The sequence below is a fragment of the Hyperoodon ampullatus genome (genome assembly GCF_949752795.1).
Source record: "Hyperoodon ampullatus genome assembly, chromosome: 16".
NCBI classification, from domain to species: domain Eukaryota; kingdom Metazoa; phylum Chordata; class Mammalia; order Artiodactyla; family Ziphiidae; genus Hyperoodon; species Hyperoodon ampullatus.
In genome coordinates, this window is record NC_136929.1 from 10341593 (window position 1) to 10367667 (window position 26075).

General features: G+C 44.7%; 1 protein-coding gene across 4 annotated transcripts in view; it reads left to right on the forward strand.

The window, feature by feature from the left end:
- Nucleotides 1–25641, forward strand: part of NALCN (sodium leak channel, non-selective) — a gene marked incomplete at both ends in the record, with an annotated part of 256682 nt that extends 231041 nt beyond the window's left edge. For all 4 annotated transcript variants that reach the window (XM_079721892.1, XM_079721889.1, XM_079721890.1 and 1 more), the window contains 14 exons: nt 2763–2856; nt 3364–3470; nt 3674–3748; nt 4441–4560; nt 8528–8596; nt 9540–9688; nt 10964–11057; nt 12715–12847; nt 13512–13627; nt 15497–15654; nt 18257–18407; nt 19962–20111; nt 22344–22461; nt 25448–25641. In XM_079721892.1, the coding sequence (XP_079578018.1) occupies nt 2763–2856; nt 3364–3470; nt 3674–3748; nt 4441–4560; nt 8528–8596; nt 9540–9688; nt 10964–11057; nt 12715–12847; nt 13512–13627; nt 15497–15654; nt 18257–18407; nt 19962–20111; nt 22344–22461; nt 25448–25641 (1728 nt within the window). The remainder of the gene's footprint in view (nt 1–2762; nt 2857–3363; nt 3471–3673; nt 3749–4440; nt 4561–8527; nt 8597–9539; nt 9689–10963; nt 11058–12714; nt 12848–13511; nt 13628–15496; nt 15655–18256; nt 18408–19961; nt 20112–22343; nt 22462–25447) is intronic.
- Between the last annotated feature and the right edge of the window lie 434 nt (nt 25642–26075).

Here is a 26075-nt window from a genome sequence, read left to right on the forward strand (position 1 = left end):
TCAAGTACAAAATGTATCATCTACAAAGTCATAAAACAATAATTACCAAAGAATTGATAATGTACACAACATGTTCTCTATCACAATTTTAAAACATAGCAAAAAATTCCCCATAATTTGGAAATATTAAGACAGCATTCTAAATAATTTTTGAGTTACAGAAGAAATCAGAATAGAAAATCACAAAGCATTTAGATAAATCATTTATAAAAATCACATTAAAACTCACAAGGTAGGGCTTCCCTGGTGGCGCAGTGGTTGAGAGTCTGCCTGCGGATGCAGGGGACATGGGTTCATGCCCCGGTCCGGGAAGATCCCACATGCCGTGGAGCGGCTGGGCCCGTGAGCCATGGCCGCTGAGCCTGAGCGTCCAGAGCCTCTGCCCCGCAACGGGAGAGGCCACAACAGTGAGAGGCCCGTGTACCGCAAAAAGAAAAAAAAAAACAAAACTCAAAAGGTATAGATAAATCAGTAATTAGATGGAAATTTATAGCTTTTAAGTGTATATGTTAGAGAAGAATCAAATAGTGATGATTAACATGCCAAATACACAAATCAATAAATTATAATCAGAGCAACAAAGTGAAATAGAGGAAAATGGGAGGAAGAAAATAACAAAGATAAAAGAACAGAAAATTAGTGATATAGAAAACAAAGTAACTTATAGAAAAGCTCAAGAGTGAGAAAAACTGGTTTGTTGAAATAAATTAGATTGATAAGACTCTTACAGGGGTAAGCATGAACAAAAATGTGGAAAAACAAGCTATGGTAAGTATAATAGTGCCATCATTGTTACAGGGATAGAAAGTTAGGCTTACAGGATAGAACAGAAAGCCCTAGGAGGGACCCATGTGTATATGAAGCAGAAGTAGCACAACAGGTCAGTGGAGAAGATGAGACCATCCACAGTGGTGCTGGGATAATTAACTGATTGTCCAGATCTCAGAAGTTAAACTGACATTTCTACCTTACAGCATACTCGAGAGTAAATTCCAGATGAATCAAAGAACCAGCTATGAAAAGCAAATTTTAAACCATAGAGAATGTGTTTTTGACCCTGGAGTAGTTGTAGAGTTCTTGACATTAACCACAAAGTGAAATCCATAAAGAAAAAAATTTATAAGTCAGATTACATTAAAAGGAAAAGTTTCTGAATGATAATAGACACACTAAGCAAAATTTTTAAAAAAGCAAGCTAAGACTAAGAGAAAATACTTACAACTCACATAACTGACAAAATATTAGTATCCAAAATATATTAAGAATTTCTACAAAACATCAAAAAGTAAATATCCAAATACAGAAATGAGCAAAGAATATGAACAGGCAATTCACAAAGGAACACACAGGAATCACCTTGTATACACATTGGAAATGTTTCGTCTCATTAATATTAAAACTAAATCAAATACATTTCACACCCATCAAATGACCAAATTAAAATGTCTGATAAAGTCAAGTATTGGCAAGAATATAAGGAAATAGGAACACTTGTAGAATGAAACCAATTTTCTTGGTTATTGCTCTTTGGATAGCACCTTGGAAATCTCTGGTAAGTGTGGAAATGTGTAAACTCCTAGACCCCAGCAGTTCCTTTCCTAGAGATTTACCACAGAGCAAGATGTTTACCATAAGACAGTACCTGTGGGTTTATTACAGCATCGTTTATAGTCCACAAACCTAAAATGATAACTTCTGACATATTTGTACAGTGGGATACTGTGTGATCAGTTAAACTAAACTAAACTAAACTAAATCAGATCTAGTATCTAGTTGTATGGAAAATGTAATTTTCAATGAAAATAAAAACAAACTGGGGACTTCCCTGGCGGTCCAGTGGTTAGGAATCTGTGCTTCCACTGCAGGGGTCTCAGTTCGATCCCCGGTCGAGGAACTAAAATACTGCAAGCCGCGGGGCACGGCCAAAAAAAAAAAATAGTAAAAAACAAGCTGCATAAATTCCCACATGTTGGATACCATTACAGAAATTTATAAAATTAAAAACAAACACATTCTTATATATTTATATATACATAAGCAGCAAAAGTCTGAAAACATCAGAGGATGTACCCCTGAAAGATAGTTAGCTCTGTGTCAGGAAAGGCAAGATGGGAGGGGGAGGTGTCTTTTTTCCCAGTTTCTTAAATTATATTTCTGCCTTTGTCACATAATGTAATGAAATGTAATGTAATATATTCAAGTGCATTTTAATGATGTGCTCTATTGTATAACAAAGAATATCTGATCTCATTTAACTGATTGTCACAGCACAAATTTCTTAAATATGCAATTCTCTGACCTCATACCACTTAAAAATAGTTTCACGATTGCATGTAACAGAATGATTTCTAAAAAGACACAATAGCCTTAACCAGAAGCAGCAGCATTGATAAGCTATCATTTTGCTGCAGCTTTTTCTACTATGAAAGGAAACTAACCACTGTTAGAGTATCTCTTTTAGAAAATCTAATCATACAGAAAACCTTCCTTAGATTTTCCCAAACCTGAATATTATATACATGTTCAAAGATGCCAACTGAAGGCTGCTGAATCTTCTCTGAACCCTCGGCCCTCTTTTCTGGAACTTCTCTCAAGACCACGTTTGAGAATTCTGACCCTGTTTATCGAACCACCATGGTATAGGAAGAATATCTTTGTTTTAAACCCACATTAGTCTTGTTTGTGTCAGCAGCCCATTTGCGATGTCCTTGGTGTGGAGCACATGACAAAAGGTCTTTCTCTGTTTTCCTTTGTTTATTAAGGGGACGGCTCTGCTGACTGTAGATCAGAGAAGATGGGAAGATTTGAAGAGCCGCCTGAAGATAGCACAGCCTCTTCATCTGCCACCTCGCCCGGGTATCAAAGATGCTCTGATTTTATTCATGTTGGGCACTAGTGTTCATGATTCCCCAGGAGTCTAAGATTTCAATTAAAATAATCATCATGAGGCCACTAGGCGATTGTGCAGAAGTTAATATAAAAACAGGCTCCAAACTACAGATCTCTCCATAGGCTATTAAAATCAACCACCCAAAGGCCATGCTTCAGTGCTCTCAGGATAAGCCTTAATGAAAAAATGAATTGTTGAATAAATATATTTGTGCTTGCCTTTTAAACATATGAGTGAAATGTATTAAACCGACAGAAACTGAATGATGCGAGTCTCCTTCCAATGCAGACAGTGTCATGCACCGTCGTTTTAAATACTGACCCAGCCATTCCTGCAAGACACTTCACAGTAGATTGAACTGTAGGAGAAAAAAAAATGTAATGGGTTTTAAGACGAGCATTAAAGAAAATGAAAGGCAAGAACGTAAATGTGACCGATGTCTAAAATGCCCTTGCCTAAACCTTTCTTTTCAGATAATGATGGTTTTAGAGCTAAGATGTATGACATAACCCAGCATCCATTTTTTAAGAGGACAATTGCATTACTCGTCCTGGCCCAGTCGGTGTTGCTGTCCGTCAAGGTACTTTATTTCACCCTAACACTCTGGGAATGCATTTTTTATTCATTGGTGGGTCCAAGAACATTGCAAGCAGCCATGTCCACTCACAGTCTACATTTATAAAAAATTTAAATTCACAATCATGTTCAGATGGGTGGAAGAGGGGAAAGTCTTTCTGTGTTGATGGAATGCAGGCACAGAGCTGTGTGCTGTTTCTCTTACAGTGGGACGTCGAGGACCCAGTGACTGTTCCTTTGGCAACCATGTCGGTCGTTTTCACATTCATCTTTGTTCTAGAGGTACAGTAATGAGTCAACTGGTGCTGGGGGCTGCAGTGCACATTTTAAAGCAAAACAAAGTCCTTCTTCGATGGCACTTCCTTTCACCTCTGCGTTCCGTTGCTTTTGAAGTCCTCTTTGGGGAACAGAATGCTCTTAGTATATTTCCTTTTTAGGCTGTTCTGCTTCGCTTGAACAAAGACTTCACTTTATATTTCCATTTTTCCAACTGCAAGAATTACTGACTGCTGTTGATGTTGTATCTGAATGTTGGCCTGTCTAGTTATGTGAGTTGAAATATTTACAGCAAATGGCACAAACCACTGTAATTCAGGGACTCAAATTACAATGTGGTGGCAGAGGGAGTTGGCCCAGACAAGATTATTTTAATACATGGTCCACATCACATTGCTTTCCAGTGCAATCTTCTTGGAAATGCAGATTTTTATTTTACCCTGTACCGGTTGATGTTTCCCAAAATCTATGGTCTTCTACTTGAGGAAGAAAAACGTCTTGCTATCAGAACTAGTCGTAAAAAAAAGGAGAAAAGAGTGTGGAGAATATAGATTTACATATATACACAGACACATCAGTAATAAATTCTTCTCTTTGGTTTCTACATCCTTTAAAAAAATAATGTGCCTCAGGTTAGTACATTTAAATATATGCTGAACACTCAGTCTCAGTTCACTGTCTTCATTGTTTTTCCCCAGGTTACAATGAAGATCATAGCGATGTCACCTGCCGGCTTCTGGCAAAGCAGAAGAAATAGGTACGATCTTCTGGTGACGTCACTCGGCGTTGTCTGGGTGGTACTTCACTTTGCCCTCCTGGTAAGTGCATCACTGAAGTTTATTTTAGTTGGTAATTTCAGTTCAGGTAACCCTGTTTCCAGTCTCATCTCACTCCAGGTCAGCCTACTCTCAAGGGTCAGGTTAACCTCCCTAAAATTCAGCCTTGACCATGATGGACCCTCGGACATGCTTGCACCCACACGCACACACACATACATGTGTACGTGTGCACACACTCACACTCTTCACACAGACAAAAGCTGACCCCTCAAAGTCCTAGAGCCTTCAAGCCAGAAAGAGAAGGTCCTTCAAGATCCTCTAGTTTAACCCTCATTTTCTCAAAGGATAAAAAACAAGAGAGACAGAGAGTGAGAGAGACAGAGAGAGAGAAGTGGAAACCAAGAGATGACAAGACCTGCCTAAGTTCACACACAAGCCAGAATCAGAGGACCTGAACCCAGTTCTCTGAGTGGAAGTGTAGCTTCCGTGCCACTACATTATAATTAGGGTTTCACAGTATGATTCTCTGATACTTTGCTGCCTTATTGTCTCCCAGACACCTGGCTGCCATTTCTCGAAAGCCATCCTTCCGCATCTCAACACCTGAGTTCTCACTGTTCTGCCTAAAATGCATTCAGCCTCCCCACCCTCCATTCAGCTCAGACTCTACGCCATAGGTGTACTTGATGGTGATCATGAGCTGTGTTGTCCAATAGAAATAAAATGTGGCCTGGATGCTATTTTAAATTTTCTGGGAGCCACATGTAAAATATAAAAAAGATATAAAAAAAGAAAGAAATGACATTAATTTAATAATACATTTTTAACCTACCATTTCCAAAATATTATTTCAACATGTCAGAAATGTAAAAATTATGAAGGAGTGAGGCTCCATCCTTTCTTTGGTATTCAATCTTTGAGTGCCTATTTCACATTGACAGCACATCTTAATTTAGACTGGCCACATTTCAAATGCTCACTGACCACATGTGGCTGCCATGGTGGACAGCACAGGTCCAGAAAACCTGGTTCCTAATCCAGCACTTCAATCAAGTTATTTGTCTTCGGTGATCTTTTGTTCCCTGCTCTGAACTGGGAATATATTTTCATAATTTACCTAGTCCATATGCGCATTAAGAAGGTCAAGTATGTGAACTTCTTCTAACTGTAAAGATTATACATGCCCATAACACATTATTTTTTTATATACAGCAGGTTCTTAATTAGTTATCTATTTTATACATATTAGTGTGTACATGTCAATCCCAACCTCCCAGTTCATCCCACCACCACCCCCATAACACATTATTATAAATACTTTCTTCTTTAGTCTTCCTTGATCCCACCCAAAAGTAACTGGGTGGGATTACTTTGCCCTGCTCTTCTGTCCAGTATCCCATCCTCTCCAGTGTTAGAGTCATGCAGGAAGATAATCCCTAATGTTACTGACCCTGGCCAGCTCGGTCAGTAAAGCATGAGACTTTTAATCTCAAGGTCATGGGTTCCAACACCATGTTGGCTGCCAAATGGGTGCCAAATAAAAGCCAATACTCGAGATACAAGTGTTGGTAGGAAAGGAAAGGTTGCTTTAGTCAGGAGGCCAGCAGTCTGGGGAGAAGGTGGACTCATGTCCCAAAGAACCAACTCGCCACTGCCAACCAGGGGGCGAGAGCTTTTAAAGGGGAGTTTCAGGGTTGTCTAGGTTGAGGGAGGGGGCTATGTGCAGAACAGCACTGTCAGCTCTGACAATCATCTTGTAATTGGTCATACAGTGACCTGAATATTATTTATAGCCCTTGAGGAGGAACTAAAGGTCCTTGATTTTGTTTAATGGCTAAAATATTATTACTTTGTCTTATTTGACTACTTTTCTTTGCTTCTGCGTTTTCTCACTTCTCCAATTAAATTTATTCTTTGGCTAAAGTTTTTCTACAGACAGGAGTTAGGCAGAGGACATGGGCTGGGGGGGCAGGAGGTTCTGTTACGGGAAGGCCCCATAGGGTCCTGCTCGGTTACACTGACACAGAGAACCCCTTTACACACCACAGAGGCTTTGCTTTAGGATGAAATTGCTGTGCTCAGGAAGATACTGAGTGTCCTTAAAACAGTTGTCACCCCAATTCATTTCCTTAAACGACAAATGATCCAGAGCACTAAAAAGCTGCACGTCACCGTGCCAGCAATTGAGAAGAATGTAATGGGCAAAAACAAAGACAGTCACTGCTCTCATGCACCTCACAGCCTGGAATGTTAGATCGGTATTCATCAAATGCCCCCAGGTCAGTGAGAATTACAGCCATGGTGAGGGAAATGGAGAAACACGTGTCCCTGTGATGACACAGGAGAGTGCACGACGGCTTCATCAGAGAGATCCTGGAAGGCATCCCTGAGGGAGTGATGATTGGAATCAGTCTGTAGGCGAAGGGGAGAACATTCCAGGCAGCTGTCCCTATGATGGGAGGGTTCAGGAGGATAGACAGTATGGCTGCAGTAGAAGGAGCGGGGGGAACGTGGTACAAGATCTGATGGGGTAAGAAGGTGTCAGACCTCTCAGGAGCCTGTAGTCCAGGTAAAGGATTAAGTCATCATCTCAGAAGCTGTGGGATGTCGTCCCTTCCAGAATGCAAAGAGAGACGGTATCTACAATAGGCTTTGAGCTAACGTGGAAAGGAGGAGCAGCAAAGCCCATGTTTGTATCTTTTTCTAGACAAATTGTAGCCAAAAGCTATTCAGTCCAAACAGGAGAATGAGTAAACTTCCTAATTCTGGGTGTCCCCAGAGAGGATATCACATACCCGGAAGGCCAGCTTGCCTCTTTGCCTGACTGCTTCTGCTCTCTTCACCAAGAACCTGTGGTCCTGGAAGGTCATTCCTTCTCCACTCTATTTTGCAGTGGACTGCTGTGAAAGAAGATGCAGACCTTGTTCCCATCCAAAGATGCTTCTGTGCAGACACATTCATTTCTTTGCACCTCACCAAGGATCTTCCCTTCCTGGGGGCCATCTGTGACTGTTGTCATTTGACTAAGCAAGGCTCCCGGGGAATAATCACCCCTGGGCATCAGCTTAATGCCACTGTCGTTATTGCACTTGTAGCCGGTGGGGTCTTTGTTCTCAGATGAAGCTTTCTTAGTCATAGAGCACACCGAGTCCTCTCTTTTTTTTTTAATTAATTTTTATTGGAGTATAGTTGCTTTACAATACTGTGTTAGTTTCTACTGCACAGCAAAATGGATCAGCTATACATATACATATATCCCCTCTTTTTTGGATTTCCTTCCCATTTAGGTCACCACAGTGCATTGAGTAGAGTTCCCTGTGCTCTACAGTAGATTCTCATTAGATATCTATTTTATATATAGTATCAATAGGGTATATGTATCAATCCCAATTTCCCAATTCCCCCTACCATCCCCCTTTCCCCCCTGGTATCCACACAAGGGATATTACCGAGTCATCTCTTGCTGCCAATCACACACTTGAAGGAAGAGCTGGATGTGTTTCCGAGAGGGAGGACTTCTCTGAAATCAGCTCAGACGAATGTGCATGTGGCCAGCTTCAGCTTCCTTCAGAGAGAAGGAAGCTGAAACTGACCCCCGGCAACCTTTTCCAACACCAGCACCCCCTCTGGTTGTCAAAGGAAGCCAGGATTCTTTTATCTCCTGTCTCCCTCGACTTCTTCACTTGCATTGTTATCCTAGGGTTTTCTCGCTCCTCAAAGGACCTGGTCACTATTTTGTGTAAAATAAGTTTTAAAATACAGAATTCAGCTGAGCAAAACAGAGACAAAAGTTTCATTTAAGATTTGATTTTATGGTTAATATTTATTCATGAGTTTTGGCAGTGACCTTTTCAGCACCTCTTTAAGATACATTTCTTAGAGGAATTTTCACATTTTATTAAACTCATTATTCAGTAGACTTCACAGAAGACTTAAAATGAAAAATGGAACTGTAACACGATTTTTCGTGCAAATTACAAGAGGCTCTCCTCTGTTTAAATTTCAGAACGCATACACCTACATGATGGGGGCGTGTGTGATTGTCTTCCGGTTTTTCTCTATCTGCGGGAAGCATGTAAGTACATTGTGAAGATGCCGTCATAGGTCACGCGTACACTGAAGAAAGGAGTGATGATTAACTGACTTTAGCTGCCCTTCTGGGTCTCCAGGGGTGGAGTTAACAAATGCCTAGACATCGTAAGTCAAAATGAGCAAATAATCAAATGAATCGGTAGCTTAATTGTCTTGTGATTCGTTTCCTGCCATTTGTGTTGTTTTAGTTATTCTTCTCATTTGCTAAGTGAACGCAATCATCAACTAGAGATGACATGTCAGGCACAAAAGCAAAGACTAATGGTCTTTCTTAATGCTTCTTTATTTTTATTGTTTTTATTTTTAATAAAGTTAAATAATTTTACTGCAAAGGAGAATAATCTTAACAAATATTCATGATCCTATGATTCCAGATTTATTGATGTTCTTTGTTAATGTTCAATACATTCCACATATATTTTTCATTTTTTACAGCACTGTTTTCTTTTTTGTTACTATATTTCATGTAGAGTCCATATATCCACATAATCAGTATGGTAAATATTTGATGGTTATTTGGTATTTTACCATCGTTTAGTTTTGTTTTTATGATCGTCTGTTTGTGGAAGAATCCTGGGTCTGCTTGCTATTGGCCAAAAATGTACAGCCTGTATAATAAAGAATTAGGGAGGAAGAGAAGAGAAAAATAGAAGGCTTAAAATATTGTGGTGGAACTTTTATTAATTTGGCTAAAGAGGCTGAAGTTTGAAATGTGAGCAGAATTTCTCTATGTCTAATGGTCTTTAATAATATTCAAATTTAATACCAGATAGGAAGCAACTTTCAAGTGATATCCTTGAGAATCACTTTTGTGCCAGACTGCTTAAATGCTACTTACTTCCCGGGTTCACCATGGCTTGACGAGGTGAATGTCCCCTCCCTCCTCCTCTTTCCCCACCCCCGCCCCCACCCTCACCTCCATACAGGTGACACTGAAGATGCTCCTGCTGACAGTGGTCGTCAGCATGTATAAGAGCTTCTTTATCATAGTGGGGATGTTCATACTGCTGCTGTGCTATGCTTTTGCTGGAGTCGTCTTATTTGGTACTGTGAAATACGGAGAGAATATTAACAGGTTGGTATATATTTTTCTTTCTTTTTTTTTTTTTTGTGGTACGCGGGCCTCTCACTGTTGTGGCCTCTCCCGTTGCGGAGCACAGGCTCCGGACGCGCAGGCTCAGCAGCCATGGCTCACGGGCCCAGCCGCTCCGCAGCATGTGGGATCTTCCCAGACCGGGGCACGAACCCGTGTCCCCTGCATCGGCAGGCGGACTCTCAACCACTGCGCCACCAGGGAAGCCCCATTTATCTTTCTATTCAAATATTAAGCAAATGTTTTTAGTAATGAAATCATGGATACATATCTGCATGCTTTTTAGACAAAGATGGGGAGGGGGAAGCAATCATTTGGAAATTAAAATAAAATGGCCAAATTTTAAATGACATTTTTCTCTTTGAAACAGTATGCATGCTTACTGTTAGAAAATTAGAAAATTCAGAAATAAAAGAAAACAGGGGCTCCCCTGGTGGCTCAGTGGTTGAGAGTCCGCCTGCCGGTGCAGGGGACACGGGTTCATGCCCCGGTCCGGGAAGATCCCACATGCCACGGAGTGGCTGGGCCCATGAGCCATGGCCGCTGAGCCTGCACGTCCGGAGCCTGTGCTCTGTAACGGGAGAGGCCATAGCAGTGAGAGGCCTGTGTACCACAAAAAAAAAAAAAAAAAGAAAGAAAACAAAAAAGAATCCATAATTCCACCACCATGCAGGAATAACCACTTCTAATATCCTGGTGAATTCCAGCAATTCTTCTATCCACATACTGCCAGAAATGATACATTGTTTTTTTTTTAATTAAACAATTTTGAGATGGCTTTGTTTTTTTTAAGCAAAACATGGGAAGTTAGGACCCCCAAATGGTTATATGTGGAAAGCATTTTTCAAAGATTGTCTTAAATTTTGTGGAACCATTTCTGAGGGGTTTTTTTTTTTAAGTCCTTACACAAAAAATTAAATACAAACGTGTCTTGTTGCAGAGATCACTTATTTGATATATGGTGGCCCCATCTTTTATAGCATAATCCACATAAAAGGAGGAATCACTTCTAATTGTCAAAGCTTGCTTTCTCAGTCATTCAAGATGAATGGCAATAAATTGCTGGCACCATGCTAGGGTTGGACTATTGAAATAGCTATACTTGGAGGCAAGTATAAATAGGAAACAAGAGGGTGTAACCCTTGGAAATGGTAGCTTAGCAATCACATTAGCTCTAAAATCCATGTGTTTTGGTGGTGACAACCCTTACATGACAAACCATATTACTCACATTCTGGTTTTTTTTCCTTAAATTAGGCATGCAAACTTTTCTTCAGCTGGCAAAGCTATTACCGTACTGTTCCGAATTGTCACAGGAGAAGATTGGAACAAGATTATGCATGACTGCATGGTAAACGTCTCCTCATCACTCGCGATGCCTTGACTTAGAAGCAGATAAAACTCTTTGGTGATACAATATAGGCAGCACCATCCTTGTAGCATCTAGACTGTGTACAAAACACATATCCTGGCCCTTTAGTCCATAAAATTGCATTCTTTTACATTACAATACATGGACATACAGGGGAAATTTCCAGTGAACCGAACTCGAGCTATTGTAGTTCCATTCAACAAATTTGCATTATGTGAGCATTGTTCTTTCCCTCCCATCTTCGACATTTTGGCAGTCAAGTACAAACAGGAGAGTTCCACTTCTTTGACTTAATTCAGCAGATATTCACTGAGCCCCTGGTTTGTACTGGCCCCTGTACTAGGTGCTCGGTCTTCAGCGATTCCAAGGCATTCTCCAGGAGTTTATGTCAGAGGCTCTGAGCAATACTCTCCCTCAGCTATCCTCACTTCTAGAGCCTAATTCTTCATCATCCTTCAGGTCTCAGTTTAAAGCTCAGTTCCCCCAGGAATCCTGCCCAATGCTAAGGCTGCTGGTTCTGTGTCCTCCCAGTGTTCTGTATTTCTCTTTTGTAGTGTGTAGCACAACTGCAGTGAGTTATCAGCTTGATTGGTTTATTTCAGCTCCCTCTCACCCTCCGGACCAACTGTTAAAAGAAATTTCTGCAAAGATGGCAATTCAGTAGCCACCACCTATGCCTGGTTATTGAGCACCTGAAATGTGACTAGTACAACTGAGGAACCAAATTTTCAACTGTATTTAATTGTATTGAATGTTAATGAACATACATTTGGATTTAGATAGCCACTTGGAGTTAGCCACTACCATGTTGGACTGCAGGGTTCTAGACTGTCAGCTTCATGGCAGAGGGAAGGGGTCTGGGTCCTGCTCACCAGCCTGTCCCCAACACTGGGCATAAACCTAGCATATAGGAGGAGCTCAGGAAATTTATGCATGAATGAGTGGGGATGGAATTTACCAAATCAAAAATAATACAAGGCAGAATTAAATAAATTCTAGATAAAAACAAGCAGAATGCCATGGAAATGCAGAAGAAAGAACTAGTCTCTCTGACTGAAAGAAACCAGGAGGTTTCTCAGAGGTGTTGGAGTTTTACTGGGCCAGTGAAGAATGGGGAGGCTTTTGATAACCTGAATCTTGTGCCATTTAATGATATTCCATAACGATGCTCCAAGAAGGAGGATTACTGGCTTTTCCTTACACAATTTGAATGTGAGTTTGCTGTGTATAGCAAATCTTCCTAAATTTTAACCCATTACTTAAGTCAGAGAGTTTTTTTTAAACACCTTTTTCTCTGACTTTCTGTGTTTTGCATCACAGTGACTACTTACTCTTTGGGGCTAGTGGAGGTGGCAGAAAGAGTGTCTCTTGAAGGAAGGGAGTTCGTGTTCATTGTGCTTCTAAAATGGCAATGAACTTGGGATTCTACAAGACCAAAAGCATAGTATAAATGAAATATTCTTTTTGATTTTTGCCACAGATGAGGTACCCAATGTATGGGCCTTTGAAAGATCACTTTGAAGTTACTTATATTTTATATCGTTAGGAATATGTTCACAACTACAGTCAGTTAACGGAAATTTGTAATCTTCTCTGCTCTCACCCTGTCCCCCGCTTCCCCGCCACGGGCCCACAGGTCCAGCCCCCCTTTTGTACTCCAGATGAATTTACATACTGGGCAACAGACTGTGGGAATTACGCTGGGGCACTTATGTATTTCTGTTCATTTTATGTCATCATTGCCTACATCATGCTAAATCTGCTTGTAGGTAAGTGATGTTCATTGAATTATTTTTCAATCTCTTTAAACTCAGGTTATTAGATAATTATGTACAATTTCCAAGTAATTATCCTGGATTGCTTGGGCCGGGTGTTTTATGGCATTAATTATAAATTGTTGCCCCTCGGTCCAGAAGCTGAAAAGACCTTTGAAAGGCATGTAAATGACAGTTGATTGCAATTTCAAGAGTTGTTCTATTTATTATGATCATTAATTTCAAAAGCTCTTCTCATGGATTCAGTTGGACAAATACCAGGGAAGGCTACCTTTCCAGGCTTGAAATATCACATTTATTTTTTCAAAAGATATACATTGTCCCCCCAGATGTGGGACCATCCAGAACTCAATTTGACCTTTAAAAACTGCCCTGGAACTCAACTAAGAATTGAAGCCAGCTGGCACGAGCATCTTTAGACACAGAATGCGTGTTTATGCTCATGACCCTCAATGTTTTGGAAAGGTGGAAGCTGGATAAATAGCTCAGTCCAAGGGTAAAACATGCCAACTTGGAAACCATACTAAAAGCCCTTTAATAATTTGGCTTATAATGTAGGTGATAAAATTCATGATTTACAATAGATGTTGTACTTTTTCTGAAAAATGACAGGTTAGTATAATTGTCTAACATCCCCATTTTTCTTTTTTTTTTTTAGCCATAATTGTGGAGAATTTCTCCTTGTTTTATTCCACTGAGGAGGACCAGCTTTTAAGTTACAACGATCTTCGCCACTTCCAAATCATATGGAACATGGTGGATGATAAAAGAGAGGTATTGTCTCATGCCTCACCCCTACCCCAACTGCCCTACTGCAGACGTTTCAATGGTTTTGTTGTTTTCAGTGGACATGTACTGAATTTGCAAAGGCCACTGCTGAATTGCAGAAAGCTGTCGTTGACAATTTAGAAGAATGTGCCAGGGAGGGGGAGGGACATCGTGTTCTTTCCAACCACAGACGTCCTCTCCTTCAGACATGCAGAAGGTTGGCAAGGAAAGGAAACCAAGGGAGCCCTGAAGAGACCAGCTGGGGCTCAGGGCAGGGCGGGGGGTGAAGTTCAGATCACCGAAGCGACAGTGTGATACAGATTCATGAGCACCTCAGCTCTCACACAGCAATTCTGATTAGACGTGCAAAGGAGTTATTTAAGGGGTTTCTGAAAGTTACCATTTTGGACTTATTATTTGGATGTTTTCATCATACATCTCACCCAAGACTTCCTAGAGGGAGGCAGAGCGGCAGACGCTTCCTCCTCCCCTCGCCGCCCTCCCCCTTCTCCTAGCAAACCTTCAGGCGCACTTCCAGGCACCAGGCATGTGACAGTGAACGAGACGGCAAGGTCCCCGTGCCCACAGAGCCTGTGTTCCATTGTGGGGAGACAAACGATAAAGGGGGAAACAATAATGACTGTAATAATTATTACCATTTCAAGAAGTTATAAGCACTCTGAAGACGGGGGTGGCACAGGACAGAGTGGTTGGAGGTGGGGGGCAGAGGCTTTAGCGGGGTGGTCTCGACGGCCTGGCTGAGGACGTGTTATTTGACGTCACACCTGACAAACGAGGAAAGTTCAGCCATGGGCAGACCTGGGGGAAGATCTGAAAATAGTTTCTGGAAGATACGACTGTAGACACAGAGACCAGGGAGCCAGAGGCAGGGCAAACGGGGTCCTGGACCAGAGCTGGGGTCTGCACCGCCGTGCAGGACTTTCTCCAGCCCCTGGGCTTGCTCCCTCTCTCCTTGGGGGCCCCCAGGCACTGGCCTGGGGGGGTTTTCTTCCGAGACAGTGACCTGCGTGTGCAGGTGTCTGGCCCTGTCTCTGTCTCACCTGGATCCACTTAGGTCTCCGTAACTGCCGCCGCCAGGAACCTGCTTTCCACTGACACACACGGAAGGCGATACCACCGCTCACACGTGTAGACGTCCGTAACGGACAGGAATTCACAGGCTACCAACATCCCTGCCTCTCCCCCAACTCCTTAACTCAAAGTCACAGCCAGGCTGGCACCGTAGGTTTTGTTGCCCTGAACGGAGTGACATGTGTTAGGTCCTCGGAATCTGGATCTGCTCCGACCAGCGAGAGGGCAGGGCTGGGAGCCCCGTCCTGCTGGATGTAATCGTCCTAATAACAGAGAAGCCCCGAAAAGGAGTGGTCTTTCCCTAGAAGGGTAGCTCAGAGCCCGTGGTTAGAAGTCCCCAGCATCTGGACTAAGTGGAGGCTCGTACACACGTGTCGGCCCCATTTTTTCCGCTATGTGCGTTACTGGCCCACTTGGCACGTGTGTTAGAGAAACAGGTGAACACGGGCTGAGGCAGTGCAGCGGGCAACAGGAAGGGGGGGAGAGTAGGAGCTGGGCCCGGGGAGGCCGAGGGTCCGCTTTGCCTCCTCCTCGCCCCCGCGGGGCGGCGGGACGCCCCCTAGAACCAGAGATGCTCCGGCAGCAACTCCACGGGCTGGGCTCCTAATCCCGGGCTCCCCTGGGTGCACAGAGCCCCCCGGCCTCGGGGAGGCCAGAGGCTTCCTTGCGCCGGTGCTGATTATGTTAGCTTTTGAGAGCCAGCTGTGGGCTCTCTTGCTGTGAAGACAGAAGCCCAAGCGAATCACTGTGGCCTGTTTCCGAGTGACTGTGCTCTGTCCCCAGGGGGTGATCCCAACTTTCCGCGTGAAGTTCCTGCTGCGGCTTCTGCGGGGGAGGCTGGAGGTGGACCTGGACAAGGACAAGCTTCTGTTCAAGCACATGTGCTACGAGATGGAGAGGCTGCACAACGGCGGTGATGTCACCTTCCATGACGTGCTCAGGTACCGCAGTTCACAGCCCTGCGTCTCCGCTGCCCGGGGAGGGGAGCCAGGCCGCCCCTCATTCCACAGGAAGGAAGCGGTCCAGGAGGGCCAGGCACCTGCTCCATTCCTCAGGCCCCTGTGGTCAAGCGGGAGCTACAGCCCCCGGACCTTCTCACTCACGGGTCCGGCCACAGTCGGCCTGGCCCGCCCGGGGACGGTTGCCCCTGGTTGGTTGACAAACCCCATTTTCCAGCCATTTCCTGAGAACCCAGATGGGACAAAGGGGCCCACAGAGGCTTGGCCCTTTCTTCTCTCTGAGAGGCTTCTGTATTATTCACTAGGATTGCTCTAACAAAATATCATACACTGAGCGGTTTAAACAGCAAGTTTAGTCTCCTGGTTCTGGAGACTGGAAGTGAATTCAAGGTGTCAGCAGGCTGGGTTCCCACTGGGGCTGTGAGGGGGGAACTGATCCAGGTCTCACCCAGCTGCTGGTGGTTTGCTGGCCATTGTTGGTGTTTCTTGGCTTGTGGAAGCATCACCCTCATCTCTGCCTTCATCTTTACAAGGCGTGCTCCTTTTGTGTGTGTGTCTGTGTCTGTGTCCGTGTCCAAGATGTCCCCTTTTATAAGGACACCAGTCATATTGGATTAAGGACCCACCCTACCCCAGCATGATCTCATCCTAACTAACTACATCTGCAATGACCTATTTTCAAATAAGATCACACTTTGAAGTACTGGAGGTTAGGACTCCAACATAGCTTTTGTTGAGGGGAAAACAACGCAACCCATAACAGCTTCTTAAACAGGAGTCCATGGATAGAATTCAGAGGTCCGTGGTCTTGGAAAGGGAAACAATTACATCTTTATTTTCACTAATCACTCACTGAAATGCAGCATTTTCTTCAATGATATACCTGTATCTTTGTCACCAGTAGAAGTCACATTTTCACACGCATTACTGTGTGTCTGATATCTTAAAATATCCGTTATGCTCACCAGTTCTGAGTTACAGTAGTCATTTGACCTCAGCTAGATGTTATTATTTAATGTAATAATACAGAAGCACTTATGTTACTATGTCATCACCTTTTCAAAGAAAATAGTTTGAGAACTGTATTTCGATATAACCGGTTTCCTTTGTAATGCAGATTTTTTAATGCATTTAAAACCTTATTCTAAGAAATGTCCCATCAGCTGTGCTGCCAAAGGATCCATGCCCCAGAAAAAGTCAAGAACCCTCCTCTGCCACCAGTAACTATTTTCATCATGTTGCCTATACCTGGCAAGTTAAATGTTGGGTATTGTGTCACAAATTTCAGGAGCATTCAGGCGTACAGAAATACGTTGTGACTGGAATTTGAAAAAAGACCAGAACAGAGGAAAGATCTGAGAGTAGTTCTCTCAAGTTATCGATTTTACCTCCCTCTCTTCACTTCTTCCAGGGGCAAGCCAAAAGGCAGGAAAAGATGAGGCAGAAAACACCGATGAACAGCAAAGGATGCCATCTCTCTCAGAATGTCACTCCATCTTCCCTCCTAGTGACAAATATTTTTAGGCTGACAGTCAGGTGCACAGACGTATCACTGTCCCTAATAATTAACACACAGCCTCTTTGGATCACACTGGTGTGTCTGATGACATGGACCCAGGAGAAGTTGATGGGGGCGTCCTTTGCCTCTCCCTACCCCTCTAGCCCTGGATATGATGACAACTGTTCAACAATGATGAGATTCTTGACGAGGCAGAGAAGAGAGGAGGAGCAGACGTGCTTTCTTCCCCCACGGTGGGAAGACCCTTAGCAAACAAGAGTAGGTCATTGTACCAGGGCGGCACCTGCACGGGGAGGGCCCCTCAGGCGCCTCCAGGCTGTGATCTGGACTAAGCAGATGGTTCTGAGCTCGAAGCTCGGGGCAGGCAGAGGCTGAGCAATAACCTGGGTACCGCAGCTGCACCAGGGAGCACCAGAAGGCGCTGTGCCTTTGGCTCTGAGCCCCTCAGCCTGGACGCATGAGGTGCCTTATTGCCCAGGGGCCTCAGTGCAGCACGTCAGCTGTGTTGCTTTCATTTGCCACTGCCTGGGCCTATTGTATCGAGGGCCAAATGGGAGTGAACATTCCACCCTGGCTTTGCACCCATCTAACATGAATGAGGAAGATGTAGGGGGCAAATGAGATAAATTGAGAGGGAAATGGTGGGGGGATTGGATGCATGACCCACAGCCAAGCCTACTGACCATCACCAATTGGATCTGAATGTGAAGAAAGTATAGAAAGAGCAGCCTTCCTTCTACAGGGAAAGTTCCAGAGTCTTAAGCAGCTGATAATGTAGGTCAGGGCCTAGCCTGGACATTCTGTTTCACAAACGCTTATAGTGTTGTAAGTACCTTGCCAATACTAGCGAACTTTGTCACGTAGTAAGGTAGGTCTCATGACTCTCCCCGTGTGACAGACGAGGGTAGAGAGACACAGAGGTGACATAACCAGCCCAAGCCCTCCAGCTGGTCAGGGCTGGCGTCCAAATGTTACGTTGGTTGGATGGAGTGATGTTCTGTCTGGATTCTGAGAGTCTAGACGCCAGGTACCTCAGAGCTCATCACTGCGTGTTTCCCCCACCAGCATGCTTTCCTACCGGTCGGTTGACATCCGGAAGAGTTTGCAGCTGGAGGAGCTGCTCGCAAGGGAGCAGCTGGAGTACACCATCGAGGAGGAGGTGGCCAAGCAGACCATCCGCATGTGGCTGAAGAAGTGCTTAAAGCGCATCAGAGCCGTGAGTGAGCCGGGCCCATCAGGCTTTACTTCCTCCTCCCAAAGGCGGAGGAGAAGGAGGGTCAGAAGGAAAGAGCTCCTTCAGTACCTACACTGGAGCCTTCTGTGATCACCTTATGAGCCCACAACCACGTCACCTTTATCCACTTACGATGATTCAAACCTCAATTCTGGTCCACCTTCAGCCATACCCTCTTGAGCAGAGTCCATAAGAAATTTCCATTGAATCACATTTTTATAACTTAGCATGAATGTTGAAAAAGCAGTCTATGGATATTAAAATATTTATGATCTCCATTTATGAAACATGAGTGTTCACAATGCCAGAAATCTCTACATACTGAACGGCAACTGAATTTACAAAACTACTTTTAAATTACTCCTAAAAATACCAACATGTTGTTGACAATGTTGTTTGATCTTTAATTAAAGACCGCCTCTCCCCAGAGTTTATGATCTGCTTCCTGAACTATAAGCTTTAAGACTCTCTAACTCATAAATCCATGAACATATACTGTGTTGACATAGACTGTGTTTACAGTGGGCACTTCTATTAGGTTATTACTTTTATGAGTGGTTTTGATCTATGCTTCACATACAGGGGAAAAAAATCAAACTAACCACGAAACATTTATCCATAACAGATTTTTTTTTTTAATCCTATTTCTCAGAACAACACCAACTTCGAAACATATCTATTGGAGGAGAAAAGGTCCCCAGAGCAAGGAGCCAGTCCAACCTCGAATAGCAAGGCAGCTGCAGCAGCTGGGCCACCGTAGCCCTGCTAGGTCAGGGATCACGTCTGCCCCCCACAGGCCCTGATAGGGCACGGGCAGTGCCCACTCACCCCAGACCGTCCAGGCCTCAGTGTGCACCAAGACAGGGTGGCCCGCTGCCGGATTGGCCTGCTCCAACCAGAGCCAAGACAAGAGCGAAGCAAGGGTTTCACTCGTCCACCCAAGTCTCCTGCCTCTTCCAATTTAGAGGAAAGGAGCGATCCACATTGGCTTAGTGAGCACAGTGTAAGATAAGAAGGGAAAAAAATAGGAACTCACGTTAATGATCTAAAACTTCTGTTATACTGTATAGCACGGAGAACTGTACTCAGTATTATGTAATAACCTATAAAGGAAAAGAATCTGAAAACGAATATTTGTATCTATATGTATAACTGAATCGCTGTGCTGTACACCTGAAACTTAAGACAGCATTGCAAATCAACTATACTTCGATTTTAAAAAAATGTTTTCAAAGAAGGAAAAAAAACTCTATTTAAAGTAAAACACAAGGTAGTATCAGTGAGCATAACTATTCCAATTGTTATGCAAATGAAAACAGGATGGGAAGGCAATTCCTAAGTCTCCAAGTCCTCCTTTAAAGCAATCTGATACTCCTCAGGGAAATCAGTTAAGAACCTTTACTTGGAAGCTCTTAAGAGGTCACCAGGCATTCAGGTCCTTTGAAGAAGACAGACGAAAATAAGATTTGAGCAGTGCGGGCAGGGGGATGCTGGGCTGGAATCCTGGTCCCTGAAAGAACAATCCTATTTCCATAGAAACAGCAGCAGTCCTGCAGCATCATCCACAGCCTGAGAGAGAGCCAACAGCAGGAGCTGAGCCGGTTTCTGAACCCGCCCAGTATTGAGACCACGCAGCCCAGTGAGGACCTGAACGCCAACAGTCAGGATAACAACACGCAACCCGAGGTACGGTCCGGGCGGGAGGCGTCCGTCAGCGGAGGGTGTTCGCAAAACATGAATCGATGCCGTTCACGTGGTCATTTTAAACAAGTGACACTATCTCTAATAGGAAGTTGAAAAAAGAAAACTGGGACACGTTGATCCAGATGATGTTGTGTCTTTGTCATCCTGAATCAGTGGAGGTTATCTCAAAAGATTGATTTGTACAGATACAAAAAACAGTGGGAAGGCTCTGAACTTAATAATTCTGTTGATTTTTGTCTAAAGAGTTAACATCACATGACTTAGGAGAACATGGCTTGCCTGAAGCTCTGTCCTAAGTGTTTTCTCCTCCTCACCAAGTCACAGAAACTTGCAGTAAAATGAGCAAAAATGCTTGCAGTTGGCCTTCCACCTCCTTAAATAGTCGGGCTCATTGAGGATTTGTCCTTCTTTAGCTGGGCATCAGAAGAGCATATGGAATTCGGGGAGTCTTAGCTTGAGGACCTTCCGTGTACTAGGGCCCGGCATAGCTTCATTTCTAGACTGCATCTGCACGTCCATAAAAAAAAAAGCACAGAGTCACCAGCGTCCTGGAGAGCTTGTGTGTGAGAAGCAGCTGGCGGGAGGCCTGGCCTTTGTGAGGCTTAGTTATGAATCGGCTGGAGCTGCTCTCGGATCTGGGTGTGTGGTGACACAGTCGGGGCAGGTGACAGACACTGAAGCCTGGGGCTCCGTGGACCAGCAGGACGCTCTAAGGGGCCCTCTTGTTCCACAGCCCAGTTTTGGGTGGATTCATGTCGTTGGCTCCCCAGCCAGTAGGAATCACGTGCCACCGACTACTTGTGCAGGGACGGTCAACACAGCAGGGACGTGGGACTTCTACAATGGCCCTGCCGCCTGTCTGCCCTGAGGATGGCTGGCAGTGGTCGCGTGTGGTGCCGGGGTAAGAGCAAGACAGCTGATCTCGGGTGACGTTGGCTTGCAGCGGCTTGAAGCAGGATTTCGGTTCCCCGGGTGGAGACTGAAGTCAGGCTGCAGCAGTGTGAGTGCTGAATCCCAGCCACTAGACCACCAGGGACAAGGCCCTGGCCTGTCAGTTGTGTAGAAATGAATTGCCACAAAGAGAAAAAAAGTAGTGAAACAAGTCAAGTGTTTCTTAGGAGGAAACAGAATACGTGTGGCTAGACACACGGGCGGGCTCAGAGGGAGAGTCGCGCCCTCGTGGTGGTCTGAATCACTCATATGCGGCATTTCTTCCAGCTTCCTTTGGCCAGTCATCTTGCTTTGCCTGGTTCTGAGCCGTATTTGGCATATCTCAGGGTCCTCCCCCGTGTGCACACGCCATCTTAGCCAAGATGGATTCTAGCGAAGAGGCCTATGGGTAGGTTGACATCACCTACCATGGGGTGGTGCCCCCCTCCCTTTTTGACCTCCGAGGAACCTTTCTGCACATGTGTAGTGGAGAAGGTCTCCTTGACCTCGAGGAGGAGGAATATGTGGTCTCTTATCTGGGCAGGGCTCAGCTCCTCCTCCTCTTCGTCTTGGACTCTGTCCACGGGGGATGCACTCCAGCTGTTCAGCCTGGGGCCCATCTATCTCCTGCCTCACAGCCAGCGAGACAGGGGAGGTGATGGCAACAGAGCTCTCTGGTTTTAGGTCAAAAAGCCCAAGAGGGGCCACTGAAGAGAGGTGAGGACTACGGTGCTGATAAGGAAAGGGATGCAGATGGCGAACCGGAGACGGGGTGAAATGCACGGAGATCTGAGCATTTCTCTTTGGCTTCAGTCTTAATTGGTTTAAGTTTTGTTCTCTTCCGGGGCCCATCCTAGAGCTTTGTCCGCTGAGAACTCTTCTGGAGGCTCTGGGTTGGCAAGCGTGTACCGTCCCCAAACCAGGCAGTCCCGCTGTCCCCCCCGCCCTGGTACGTGGCAGTGCCCCCAGGGGTGGCAGTGTGTGGCCTTGGGGGTTGAGGAGTCTGGGAGGGACGCCCAAGAAAAAGCACTGCCTGCAGGGTCGGGCCTGCCTTCCTCACCCTGTGCAGTGGTGACTCTTTCACTTCCCCTGACTCTTTTTTACCCATTTTCACTCTTCCTGTCCCCACTGTTGACACTATGGGTCCGTGTTGTCTTCGCCACTTACTTTCCTGCGGGGCTTTCTTCCTTCCTTAAAATGAAACGAGGGTCCAGGCCAGTGCACAGAGAAGGAGAGCACAGCTCGAGGAATAACCGCCTGATTCTCCCGCCCGCACCCCTGCAGACGAGCAGCCGGCAGCGGCTTCTGAGCCCCACGCTGTCGGACCGGGGAGCCAGTCGGCAGGACGCGGCCGAGGCCGGGAAGCCCCAGAGGAAGTTCGGCCAGTGGCGCCTGCCCTCGGGTATGTATGGCAAGTCCTTTCTCGAGCAAATGGGGCATTTTCAGGGCATCCATGCTCTTTGTGTGTTTGGGGTCTTGAACTTCAAAATTCAGGTCTGCCTCTAAAGTTATATTTATAGACAGTCAACAATGAAAAAGGTATTTCCCTCATCAAAAACATTTCCCTCAAAATAACTTCTCTGAACAGAACAGTATTAGCCCTTGTGTTCAGCTAATAGAGAAGGCAGCACCTATTAACGAAGATATTATAACAACGATCTAGAAAGTGGTGACGATTACCACCAGGGACTTCCGATGCACGTTCCAGGCATTCCCAAACGTAGGCAACATTCACATAATCTAAGAGGGAGTAGGTGGACACATGTCACTCAGAAATGACACAGGTTTCTCAGAGAAGGAACAACAAAACTTATGTAGTGCAATCTAATCTGTTATAGTACCTACTGTACGCCAATCGCTGTTGTGAGGGCCTTACACGTGTTCCCTCCTTTAAGCCTCACGGTCCTATTATTTTCCACATTTTATGGATTCAGTGAGAGCGTTTTCTTCTAGAGGGACATGGGGGTCTGGAAAGGAAGGACACTCCCATTCAGGGCACGCAGAGGCGGCAGGAGAACAATGATCTGCCCGGCCCAGGGTTTCTCTGTGGAGAAGTGAGCCCGCGGGAAAGCGGGGGCTTCCTAGGCTCTAGAATTGCGTCCCTTCCTCAGCCCAGTTCAGGCGAGGAGACAGGGACTGTTGCAAAGTCTTCCGTAGCGCGTCTGTCCCACAAAGCAGAAGACAGTGTACCTTACCCTTGTCCAGTGCCGCTTAACACCAGGGAGGGGAATCTCTTGTCTCCTACCCCGGAGGCTATTATGCAGGGATCAGAGAGATCCGGACTTCCCTCCACCTGGTAAAGGAAAGCCGGGAGTGAGGGGAAACAAGATGAGTAAGTGCTGGGGCCAGGCCACGAACAACCCCAAATTACAGGCTGAGTGGTTTCAGCTTCATCCTGTAAGCGGTCAGGCACCAGGAGAGATTTCTGAGCAAGACGTGACCTTTGGAATCCTGCTGAGGAAGACTCACATGGCAGCAGTGCAGAGAGTGGGCTGTTTGTGGCAGAGCCCCGAGGCAGGGTTACGAGCCACAGGATGGTGTAATAGTGCGGGCGAGAGGCGATGAGGAAACGGACGGAGGCGGTGGGCCAGGCCAGGCAGTGGTGCAACCGAGGTCCAGACCAGGCGGGGGTCCAGGCCATGGACGGACAGACAGCAGAGACGACCTTGGGGAGAGGCACAGTCCTTGGTGTTCACTTAAAAGGATGAAAGAAAGGATGCTGTCAAAAGTGGCTTCCAAGGCCCACAGGTGGCCCCAGTGCCAGGAACGGTGATAATTAAAGGGACATGGCATTGGGGACGCCCTGAGTTTGAAGAGGCACTGGGCAGGAAAAAGAGCATTTGAAGATGGGGTACCAGCGATGCATCCCCCGGTGTCATGCTATGCATTTTCTCTTTTTTCTTTTTTCCCTTTTATTTTTGTGTAAAAGTTGTATGCATTTAAGGTGTACAATGTGATGTTTTGATAAACGTTCACATTGTGAAATGATTATTACAGTAGAGCTAATTAACATATGCATCACCTCACAAAGCTACCATTTGTCTGTGTGTGTGTGTGTGTGTGGTGAGTACACTTAAAATCTAGTCTTTCAGTAAATTTCAAGTATACAATACAGTATTATTAACTATATTCATCCTGCTGGACATGAGATCGCCAGAACTCATTCATCCTACACAACTGACACTCCGTACCCCTCGACCAACACCTCCCCATTTCCCCCACCTGCCCACCCATAGTAACCATCATTCTACTCTCTACTTCTATGAATTTGACTGTTTTAGATTCCACATGTAACTGAGAGCATACAGGATTTGTCTTCCTCTGTCTGACTGATTTCTCTTAGCATAATGCCGTCCAGGTCCATCCATGTTGCTGCAAATGGCAGGATTTCCTTCTTTTTTAAGGCTGAGTAATATTCCATTGAATACACACCACGGTTTCCTTATCCATTCATCCATCAATGGACACAGGTTGTTTCCATATCTTGGCTATTGTGAATAATACTGCCATGAACATAGGGGTACACGTATCTCTTCAAGATAGTGATCTTGTCTCCTTCACGTGTGCACCCTCAACTGGAGTGCTGGACCACATGGCGGACCAATGCTCTGCATTTTCTTAGGTCATCTCATTTAATCTATTTTAATTCTCACAATAGTCCAGTGAGGAAACTTGTAATTTCTTCATTTTGCACTTGAGGAAACTTGGGTTCAGAGGCATGAACTTGATGTTGGTTACATTTACAGGTCACAGAAGTGGGACCCCAAACCATGACTGATAGAATCCCAAAGCCATGAGTGTGTCCACAAAGTCTTCATACAAGCTGCTTTATTCAGGCACATGGATTGGAAAGATGAATGCTGCCCTTAGCGTATTTCAAATCTGTCCAGGAATCACGCCTTCTTCTCTGATGCTACACTTCTGTCTGTTTTTACAAAAAAAAAAAGAAAAGTTATTTACCCACACCTTTCCTCCCTTACCTTCTCCAAACCTCTTCCTCTCCCCTCACTGTCTATGACACTATCCCTTCTTTTCCTTTGTTGTTTCTTTATATTTATATGTATATACTAATGAACACTGACTCATTTCTATGACACTTGATTTGCCCAAATTGGAACTTATAGTGATTTTTTTAGTTTTGGTAGTTATCTCAAATTGCAAGCAATATATTTTTTTCAAATGTTGTTTACTAGTTGTCCATTAACATGATTTTAAAGTCCATTATGGATATAAAGAACCAAGTGTTTGAAAGGTTTCATACGTGACGTCTATGGGTAGGACTTGCTCCTGGGAAGTATGACTGACAGGACCATCGGGGGGTTCAGGGATGGCTAGCGATGGGGGGAAGCCACACCAGGCTGCTCACAGGACCCTTGTTGATTCCACAGCACCAAAACCAATAAGCCACTCGGTGTCTTCGGTCAACTTACGGTTTGGAGGGCGGACCACAATGAAATCTGTCGTGTGCAAAATGAACCCCATGACAGACACAGCTTCCTGCGGTTCCGAGGTTAAGAAGTGGTGGACTCGGCAGCTGACCGTGGAGAGTGACGAAAGCGGAGACGACCTTCTGGACATTTAGATGGAAACCAGTGAAGATGCAAGTCCACTGGTGAAAACTGACTGCTGATATGTTCTTTCATTGTCCAGTGAGCAATCCGTAATTGATGTATAATTTAAGTCCAACTTGTAACGAGATTTTTAAAACTGATTTCTGTCCTGCCATAGGAAGGCATAAAACTGGGTCTGTCAAAGCTGTGTGTGTGATGGGTTATTATCACGCGTTCAAGAGAATCTGCAAAATGGCAGTTTCGTAATATTAGAAACTATACCAACTATACCAGATGTAGATCATTCAGAATTTCATATATTCCATCTATGTAAACTAAGATATATTCATGTATGCTCTTATGCATTATTTTCACCCCCTGAAAGAGTGCTTAGCCCAAAGTGGCTGATATTTATGGCGCAGGAGCTGTATCTTTAGTTCACATTTTTCCTACTTCCTCTAGAGAT